This window comes from Entelurus aequoreus, linkage group LG10 (assembly GCF_033978785.1).
Source record: "Entelurus aequoreus isolate RoL-2023_Sb linkage group LG10, RoL_Eaeq_v1.1, whole genome shotgun sequence".
In the NCBI taxonomy this organism is placed as follows: Eukaryota; Metazoa; Chordata; class Actinopteri; order Syngnathiformes; family Syngnathidae; genus Entelurus; species Entelurus aequoreus.
In genome coordinates this window covers 20,307,506-20,318,583 of record NC_084740.1, presented here as the reverse complement: position 1 = coordinate 20,318,583, position 11,078 = coordinate 20,307,506, and the positions used below count along the sequence as shown (strand labels likewise).

Genomic DNA, 11,078 nt, shown 5'->3' with positions numbered 1-11,078 from the left:
AGTTAGCGGACATCCATTGTTTAATTTCATTAAGACACGCCTCCAGCTGACTACAATCCGGCGTGTTGGTCAGCTTTAGGGGCATGTAGAGTTGGGTGTCATCAGCATAACAGTGAAAGCTAACACCGTACTTGCGTATGATGTCACCCAGCGGCAGCATGTAAATACTAAAGAGTGCAGGGCCAAGAACCGAACCCTGGGGAACTCCGCACGTTACCTTGACATAGTCCGAGGTCACATTGTTATGGGAGACGCACTGCATCCTGTCAGTAAGATAAGAGTTAAACCAAGACAAGGCTAAGTCTGACATACCAATACGTGTTTTGATACGCTCTAATAAAATATTATGATCGACGGTATCGAAAGCGGCGCTAAGATCAAGAAGCAGCAACATAGATGACGCATCAGAATCCATCGTTAGCAATAGGTCATTTTTGCGAGGGCTGTCTCCGTAGAGTGATTTGCCCTGAAACCGGATTGAAAAGGTTCACAGAGATTGTTAGTCACTAAGTGTTCATTTAGCTGCTGTGCAACAATTTTTTCGAGAATTTTGGAAATAAACGGAAGGTGGGAGACCGGTCGGTAGTTTACCATTAGGTCAGGATCGAGGTTAGGTCTTTTGAGCAGAGGATGAATAACCGCTTTTTTGAATGCTAGGGGAACAGTGCCGGAGGAAAGTGATAAGTTTATAATATTTAACACTGATGGACCTAATAATACAAACAGTTCCTTGATAAGTTTCCCAGGAAGTGGGTCAAGTAAACATGTTGTTTGTTTTATCCCACTTACACGCTGTAATAATTCCTCTAATGTTATTTCATCAAAAATAGAGAGACTATTTTGGAGGGCAGTGTCCGTCGTATATACAGTCGTATTTGTGTTAATAGAACCCAGTTGTAGCTGGGATGCGTTGTCTTTAATCTCCTTTCTAATGAGTTCAATTTTCTTATTAAAGAAATTCATAAAATCATCTGCCGAGTGGGTGGAGCTACTGGGAGGAGTCAACATAAAAAACACAAGATACACTTACAATTAGTGCACCAACCCAAAAAACCTCCCTCCCCCATTTACACTCATTCACACAAAAGGGTTGTTTCTTTCTGTTATTAATATTCTGGTTCCTACATTATATATCAATACAGATCAATACAGTCTGCAGGGATACAGTCCGTAAGCACGCATGATTGTATTATTTTAAGATTTATTTTGTCCATGGGACAAATTTTCAAGCGTTGACCGGCCCGCAGTTACAAAAAGGTTGGGGACCACTGGTTTAAAGGATTCTTAAAACAAGGTCCAGTCAGTCCAGATATTGTGGTTCTTAGGCGCCGATCCCGTGGGCGCCTCGGGGCCCGAGCACCCATGTGGGATTAATGGCAACTTTAAATGTTTACAATAATTTTTGAATATTCAATCTTGTTGTTGTTAATTTAGTGGCGAGTTTGGTCCGTTCTACATAACAAAATAGACATAAATATTGGACTACGCAAAGGCTGCCCTTTGTCACCGATTCTGTTCATAAATTTTATGGACAGAATTTCTCGGCGCAGTCAAGGCGTTGAGGGGATCCGGTTTGGTGGCTGCAGGATTAGGTTTCTGCTTTTTGCAGATGATGTGGTCCTGATTGCTTCATCTGGCCAGGATCTTCAGCTCTCACTGGATCGGTTCACAGCCGAGTGTGAAGCGAATGGGATGAGAATCAGCACCTCCATGTCCGAGTCCATGGTTCTTATACTCAGTGTTGGGTTAGTTACTGAAAACCAGTAATGAGTTATAGTTACTAGTTACTTCATTTCAAAAGTAACTCAGTTACTAACTCAGTTACTTACACCAAAAAGTAATGCGTTGCTTTGAAAAGTAACTATTTAGTTACTTCTTTTTTTCTTTTCTTTTTTAAAAGCTCCCATTAATGCCCTTTAGCCTTCATTTCAGTACTGTTATTGCACTGGAGAATAATACATTGTGTTGATCAACTTGACATGCATTTGCATCACTGAACTCTGCTAAGCAATGTGGTCTACATACAACACACAAACAATGTGGTCTACATACAACACACAAACAATGTGGTCTACATACAACACACAAACAATGTGGTCTACATACAACACACAAACAATGTGGTCTACATACAACACACAAACAATGTGGTCTACATACAACACACAAACAATGTGGTCTACATACAACACACAAACAATGTGGTCTACATACAACACACAAACAATGTGGTCTACATACAACACACAAAGACAAAGATATGTTTCAAAGGCCAATCTGTTTCTGGCCAGAACAAATTGACAAAACTATTTTAAATAGCTGCAACATAATGGCACTTTAACTTGAACTTGAAGTAGATAGGATATTTGATCCAAGAAACAACTTACATTTAACAAAAATGTTATTTTCTTTGTGCTCGACAAAAGAAAAGTATTGAGAATTTCTCCTTGTTAAAAAAATCGACTCTTGGCTTCGCCTTGATGTCTTGTTAGTTGTTATGATAGTAGCGTTTATGTGTGTGCGTGTGTGTGGCCCTTTAAGATATGACAGCGTGTGAGGTGAATGACGTCAGTGAGTGAGTGGGCGAGAGAAGTGAGTGACCGGCGACAGTGAGTGCGTGCAGGTGCTCTCTCTAGCTTGGTGGAGGGCTGCGTCCAATAAAGTCACAAAGTTGCAACAAACCGCCGGCCTCGTCATTCACCCTCAGCTGTAAAGACCACTTCCGGGTAAAGTGAAGGTTGTTAGCCCCGAAGGAACGTCTCCCCCTGCGCTCCTCAACTACGGTATGGGAGTCCCCCCCGCCCCCGCCCCCACCCACACAAAGCACGTACGCCTCTTATTTTCCACCGCAGCGTTGCCACAAAACACACTCAGATCTTCAGTTTCTAGCCAATACTACATAAAAAATAACGCAGTAACGCATCATTACTTTGTAACGCGTTATTCCCAACACTGCTCATACTTGCCAACCTTGAGACCTCCAATATCGGGAGGTGGGGGGCTTGGTCGGGGGTGGGGGCGTGGTTGGGGCGGGGGGCGTGGTTAGGGGCGTGGTTAAGAGGAGAGTATATTTACAGCTAGAATTCACCAACTCAAGTATTTCATATATATATATATATATATATATATATATATATATATATATATATATATATATATATATATATATATATATATATATATATATATATATATATGTGTGACGGTCCACAACTGTATGTGACAAAATGCAGCTCCACACTGCTGTCGGTTCAACATATCCGTGGATTATGAATTTATTTTATTACAGTGTCCTGCAAAACAGTGCAAATTGTGAGACTGTGAGTCCACTCGGGTCACGGGATTATCAGTTGGAAGGCGTCCCAGTTCTGAGCACTTCCCGCAGGTAAAGTACATACCACTTCTCGCCAGCAACAGGCGCTGTTGCAACACTTCATTCATAATTTAATCAAGCATAATGAACGTCTGTTTCTACACCGTTACATATATATATATATATATATATATATATATATATATATATATATATATATATATATATATATATATATATATATATATATATATATATATATATATATATATTTTTTTTTTTTATTTTTTTTTTTTTTATTATTTAATTTTTTTATTATATATATAAATAAAATAAATACTTGAATTTTAGTGTTCATTTATTTACACATACACACACACACACACACAACACTCATCTACTCATTGTTGTACTTGAAAGTACAATGCTTTGTTAAGGGTTGAATTGTCCATCCTCTTTCTATTCTCTGTCACTATTTTTCTAACCATGCTGAACACCCTCTCTGATGATGCATTGCTGTGTGGCATGCACAAAAGTGCTTTCATCAAATGCACGAGAGTGTGGAATCTTCCATCTCTCCCTAGCATGGCCCAAAACCGGTCAATCCTTGCTTCCTGGGGAAGATCTTCCCTGGCAAGCAATTGGTACTCCAGTACTTGTACCCGGAGGCTGGTCAGGTCCAATCGCAGCTGCGGCAGACTTTTTTTGGGGGGGTGGCGTGGCCTCCAGCTCCGGCTGAATACCGGGAGTTTGTCGGGAGAAAATCTCTGTCGGGAGGTTGTTGGGAGAGGCGCTGAATATCGGGATTCTCCCGCTAAAAACGGGAGGGTTGGCATGATGGTTCTATCCCGGAAAAGAGTGGAGTGCCATCTCCAGGTTGGGGAGGAGATCTTGCCCCAAGTGGAGGAGTTCAAGTACCTCAGAGTTTTGTTCACGAGTGAGGGAAGAGTGGATCGTGAGATTGACAGGCGGATCGGTGCGGCGTCTTCAGTAATGCGGACGCTGTATTGGTCCGTTGTGGTGAAGAAGGAGCTGAGCCGGAAGGCAAAGCTCTCAATTTACCGGTCGATCTACGTTCCCATCCTCACCTATGGTCATGAGCTTTGGGTTATGACCGAAAGGACAAGATCACGGGTACAAGCGGCCGAAATGTGTTTCCTCTGCCGGGTGGCGGGGCTCTCCCTTAGAGACAGGGTGAGAAGCTCTGTCATCCGGGAGGAGCTCAAATTAAAGCCGCTGCTCCTCCACATGGAGAAGAGCCAGATAAGGTGGTTCGGGCATCTGGTCAGGATGCCACCCGAACGCCTCCCTAGGGAGGTGTTTAGGACACGTCAGACCGGTAGGAGGCCACGGGGAAGACCCAGGACACATTGGGAAGACTATGTCTCCCAGCTGGCCTGGGAACGCCTCAGGATCCCCCGGGAAGAACTGGACGAACTGGCTGGGGAGAGGGAAGTCTGGGCTTCCCTGCTTAGGCTGCTGCCCCCGCGACCTGACCTCGGATAAGCGGAAGAAGATGGATGAATGGATGTATGGAATATAGTCTATAATTAACAAAGCCTAACCAAGATTTCATTGTGCCTGACAAAGAACTACTTACACAATATGTTGACTTTGAACATACCGCACACGAGTGAATAAAGGGCATAATTAGTTTAGTCAACAGCCATACATGTCACACTAAGGGTGACAGTATGAACAACGCCAACACTCATAAATATGTGCCATATAGTGAAACCAAACGACACTGTCATAAACATGTGCCATATAGTGAAACCAAACTAAACAACACTGTCATAAACATGTGCCATATAGTGAAACCACACTAAACAACACTGTCATAAACATGTGCCATATAGTGAAACCACACTAAACAACACCGTCATAAATATGTGCCATATGTGAAACCACACTAAACAACACTGTCATAAACATGTGGCATATAGTTAAACAACACTGTCATAAACATGTGCCATATAGTGAAACCACACTAAACAACACCGTCATAAATATGTGCCATATGTGAAACCACACTAAACAACACTGTCATAAATATGTGCCATATAGTGAAACCACACTAAACAACACTCATAAACATGTGCCATATAGTTAAACAACACTGTCATAAATATGTGCCATATAGTGAAACCACACTAAACAACACTGTCATAAATATGTTTCACATAGTGAAAACACACTAAACAACACTGTCATAATAATGTGCCATATAGTGAAACCACACTAAACAACGCTGTCATAAATATGTGCCACATAGTGAAACCACACTAAACAACACTGTCATAATAATGTGCCATATAGTGAAACCACACTAAACAACACAGTCATAAATATGTACCACATAGTGAAACTACACTAAACAATACTGTCATAAACATGTGCCATATAGTGAAACCACACTCAACAACGACAAACACATTTTGGAAGAATATTTGCAGCACAACACAACATAAACACTACAGAACAAATTCCCAGAATTCCCTGCAGCACCAACTCTTCCGGGACGCTACACTATAAACAAATGCCATTGGTGGATCTACACCTGACAGCCACTGTAATGATACCACGTACAATAGCGTATCGAGGTTACATCGATATTTTTTAACATCACAAAATCTTCTTTTGTTGAATTTTTTTTTAAATTATGTTTATAAACTCAGGATATACTGTATGTCCCTGGGCACATGAGGACTTTGAATATGACCAATGTATGATCCTGTAACTATTTGGTATCGGATTGATACCTAAATGTGTGGTATCATCCAAAACTAATGTAAAGTATCAAAGAAGAGAAGAATAAGTGATTATTACATTTTAACAGAAGTGTAGATAGAACATGCTAAAAGAGAAAATAAGCAGATATTAACAGTAAATGAGCAAGTAGATTAATAATTCATTTTCTACCACTTGTCCTTAATAATGTTGTCAAAATAATAGGTAGATAAATGACACAATATGTTACTGCATATGTCAGCAGACTAATTAGGAGTCCTTGTTTGTTTACTTACTACTAAAAGACAAGTTGTCTACACTGTAAAAAAAAATCCTATTTTTATGGTTAATATACTCTAAATTTCTACTGTAATTTTTTAATTTTAAAAAAAATAGTTTATAAAACTGTAGAATTGAAAACATTATCTGTAAATAAACAATCTGCCTGTTATTTTAAGTAATATGCCAGTACTGACAAACTATGTATATTTCTATTTTTTTTACAGAAAAATACGAAATTAATTATACATAGCATTTTCTGTTTTCTTTAATTACTTTCAAATTCATGTAAAATTACAGTAATTATCTTTCATTAAATATGTAGCTTTTTATATAAAAGTCTATGTCCATACTAACAATCTAACACAGGGGTGTCAAACTCAAATACAGAGTGAGCCAAAATTTAAAACTGAACAAATTAACCTTTAACATACTCTAGGAGCTATCGTCACATCCGCTTTTCATCCATTCTAACATCGTTCAGACCCAGTCACAAGATATGTGCGGCTTCTGTACGCACACACGAGCGAATGCAACGCATACTTCATCAACAGCGATACAGGTTACACTGAGGGTGCCAGTATAAAAAACTTTAACACTGTTAGAAATACACGCCACACTGTGAATCCACACCAAACAAGAATGACAAACACATTTCGGGAGAACATCCGCACCGTAACACAACATAAACACAACAGAACAAATACCCAGAATCCTTTGCAGCACTAACTCGGGACGCTACAAAATACACCCCCACTACCACCAAACCTCCCCCCACACACACACACCTTGTAGGGTCCCGGAAGAGTTAGTGCTGCAAAGGGTTCTGGTTTGGTGTGGATTCACAGTGTGGCGTATATTTCTAACAGTGTTAAGGTTTTTTATTTGCTACCCTCAGTGTAACCTGTATCGCTGTTGATGAAGTATGTGTTGCATTCTAATGTGTGTGCGTGCAGAATGTTATGTGACTGGGCCAGCGCTCGTTTGGCTGGCTGGCGTTTGGAAGACTAACGGAAGGATCGGCGGGCCAGCTTTAGTGTTAATTTGATATCGCCTCAAGGGCCAAGTGAAATTACACGGGGGGCCAAATTTGGCCCGCGGGCCAGAGTTTGACATCCATGCTGTAGAATAAAGGTATTTTTCTGCAGAACTGTTTGCATCGTCACTTTATTAAAGGTGGTTGATCTTAACAATTCAGGAAAAATCTGTAAAATAATGGTATTTTTCTGTGGAACTGCCAGCATTGTCACTTCATTAAAGGTGTTTGATCGTAATAATTTGGAAAAACTCTGCAGAAAAAAGGTATTTTTCTGCAGAACTGTTTGCATCGTCACTTTATTAAAGATTAAGATTAAGGTACCAATGATTGTCACACACACACTAGATGTGGTGAAATTTGTCCTCTGCATTTGACCCATCCCCTTGGGGAGCAGTGGGCAGCAGCGGCGCCGCGCCCGGGAATCAAAAAAAGGTGGTTATCTTAATAATTTAGTAAAAAATCTGTAAAATTACGATATTTTTCCACAAAACGTTTCATGAAAATTTCTGTAAATATAATGTTTTTGATCATTATTTGGTTTACAATGTTTTACTTTAATTTTATGGTTTTCTTTACAGAATTTTTTTTTACAGTGTAGTATGTTCACTATTTCATTTAAGGACTAAATTGCTATAATAAACATATGTTTAATGTACCCTAAGATTTTTTTTGTTAAAATATAGCCAATAACGACATTTTTTGTCGTCCCCTTTATTTAGAAAAGTCCTTAAATACTTTTGGTACCGGTACCAAAGTATTGGTATGGGGACAACACTAATACACACACACAGAGAGCAGCCACTGGCAGAAATGTAGCCTATGTTGTGGTTGAAGTGGTGATTTTGCTGCGGACCACATTTGCATTGGAGCGCACCCAATGTGCGTCTTTTACGCACAGCGGACATCTGACTCCTCTGCACGACGTAAGACGGCATGTAGTGTAGGAAGAGCAGCTCTGTGCTTCTACATAACACCGCGCTCATGTGCTCATAGGAGTGTTGGCCATCTTTTTTTCTTTAATATTTTCGTCATTTTCTCAGATTTAAAAAAAAAAAAAAAAAAATCCGCGACAATTAATAAGCGATGGCTTTCATGTTGCTGTGTACGCTTTGCACTTGTTTGTTTAGTGCGACGATGGGCACGGGCTTCGTTTACCGCCTCCCCGGCATCACCGTGCAGAGGCAGCGCATCATCACCGAGCAGAGTGGCAGCAGCGCGGCACCACCCGGTACCGGATCACGTGCCCAACTCAGGTGAGTTTACCTGTGCACCCACCTTGCGTCATTGTTGGGGGATATTTTTCTGTCATTCCGAGTTTTCCAAGTCATTTTGCTGGCGTTGAATGATTGTTTTAATTTGCCAGATGATATTATACATAAAACATTTTAAAAATATGTTAGAATTGTATTAGACTGATTAGATTAGATTAGACCTGTGTTTTTCAACCACTGTGCCGCGGCACACTAGTGCCGTGAGATACAGTCTGGTGCGGGGGTCGGCAACCCGCGGCTCTAGAGCCGCATGCCGCTCTTTAGCGCCGCCCTAGTGGCTCTCTGGAGATTTTTCAAAAATGTATGAAGAATGGAAAAAGATGAGGGGAAATTTTTTTTATTTTTTTTGTTTTAGAATGTTTTCTGCAGGAGGACAAACATGACACAAACCTCGCTAATTGTTATAAATCACACTGTTTATATTAAACATTCTTCACTGATTCAAGTATTTGGCGAGCGCCGTTTTGTCCTACTTATTTTGGCGGTCCTTGAACTCACCGTATAGTTTGTTTACATGCATAACTTTCTCCGACTTTCTAGGACGTGTTTTATGCCACTTCTTTTTCTGTCTCATTTTGTCCACCACACTTTTAACGTTGTGCATGAGTGCACAAAGGTGAGTTTTGTTGATGTTATTGACTTGTGTGGAGTGCTAATCAGACATATTTGGTCACTGCTTGACTGCAAGCTAATCGATGCTAACATGCTATTTAGGCTAACGATGTGTACATTTATGCCTCATTTGTAGCTATATTTGAGGTCATTTAGTTTCCTTTAAGTCCTCTTAATTACATTTATATCTCATGACACATGTAATATGGCTTTTAATTTTTTGCGGCTCCAGACAGATTTGTTTTTGTATTTTTGGTCCAATATGGCTCCTTCAACATTTTGGGTTGCCGACCCCTGGTCTGGTGTGCCGTGAGAGATTATGTAATTTCTAGGGATGTCCGATAACAGCCTTTTGCTGATATCCGATATTCCGATATTGTCCAACTCTTTAATTACCGATACCGATATCAACCGATACCGATATCAACCGATACCGATATCAACAGTCGTGGAATTAACACACTATTATGCCTAATTTGGACAACCAGGTATGGTGAAGATGAGGTCCTTTTTTTTAATTAATAAAATAAAATAAGATAGATGAATTAAAAACATTTTCTTGAATAAAAAAAGAAAGTAAAACAATATAAAGACAGTTACATAGAAACTTGTAATTAATGAAAATGAGTAAAATTGACTGTTAAAGGTTAGTACTATTAGTGGACCAGCAGCACGCACAATCATGTGGGCTTACGGACTGTATCCCTTGTAGACTGTATTGATATATATTGATATATAATGTAGGAACCAGAATATTAATAACAGAAAGAAACAACCCTTTTGTGTGAATGAGTGTAAGTGGGGGAGGGAGGTTTTTTGGGTTGGTGCACTAATTGTAAGTGTATTTTGTGTTTTTTATGTTGATTTAATAAAAACATTAAAAAAAAAACAAAAAAAAACGATACCGATAATAAAAAAAACGATACCGATAATTTCCGATATTACATGTTAAAGCATTTATCGGCCGATAGTATCGGCAGGCCGATATTTTTGGACATCTCTAATCCTTATCCTTTCCATCCTTTGTAACTGAGCTACTGTGTGGAACAATTTTCCCTTGTGGATCATTAAAGTTTGTGTAAGACTAAGTCCAAAAATATTTTTCGCAAACCAGTAATTATAATCCGCAAATAATGTGCCGTTGTTGAGTGTCTGTGCTGTCTAGAGCTCGGCAGAGTAACCATGTTATACTCTTCCATATCAGTAGGTGGCAGCAGGTAGCTAATTGCTCTGTAGATGTCGGGAACATGGTTTGTCGTGATCACAATATGCAACTGACAGCGGGAGGCAGCGTGCAGGTAAAAACGTGTCTAATTTTTAAACCAAAAATAAACAGAAGGCCAGTGCCACAAATAAAAGGCATTGAAGCTTAGAGATGGCTATGCAGAACAAAACTAAAACTGAACTGGCTACAAAGTAAACAAAGACATAATGCTGGACAACAGCAAAGACTTAACAGTGTGTGGAGCAGAGACGCCGTCCACATCCGTACATGACATGACAATCAATGTCCACACCAAGAAGGATAGCATCCGCACAACTTAAATAGTCTTGATTGCTAAAACAAAGCAGGTGCGGGGCATAACACTCAAAGGAAGACATGAAACTGCTACAGGAAAATACCAACAAAACAGGAAACGCCTGGACTTTTTTAATGGGAAAAAAATGTGCCTTGGCTCAAAATTTTTTGAAAAACACTGGATTAGATACACTTTATTGATCCACAAGGGGAATTGTTCCACACAGGAGCTTAGTTACAAAGAATGGAAAGTGAAGGATGGAAAGGATAATGCAGGTATAAAGTAGACTAAAAATGTACCGTAGTAGCAATATA

General features: G+C 39.8%; 1 protein-coding gene across 2 annotated transcripts in view; it reads left to right on the top strand.

The window, feature by feature from the left end:
• Nucleotides 1-8,256: 8,256 nt before the first annotated feature.
• Nucleotides 8,257-11,078, top strand: part of LOC133658348 (collagen alpha-1(XXVI) chain-like) — a 90,711-nt gene continuing 87,889 nt past the window's right edge. The window contains exon 1 of one of the 2 annotated variants that reach the window (XM_062060267.1): nt 8,257-8,614. In XM_062060267.1, the coding sequence (XP_061916251.1) occupies nt 8,445-8,614 (170 nt within the window). In that variant the 5' untranslated portion in view covers nt 8,257-8,444. Of the gene's footprint in view, nt 8,615-9,178; nt 9,249-11,078 lie in introns of those variants that run through there. The other variant, XM_062060268.1, reaches the window with a different exon arrangement.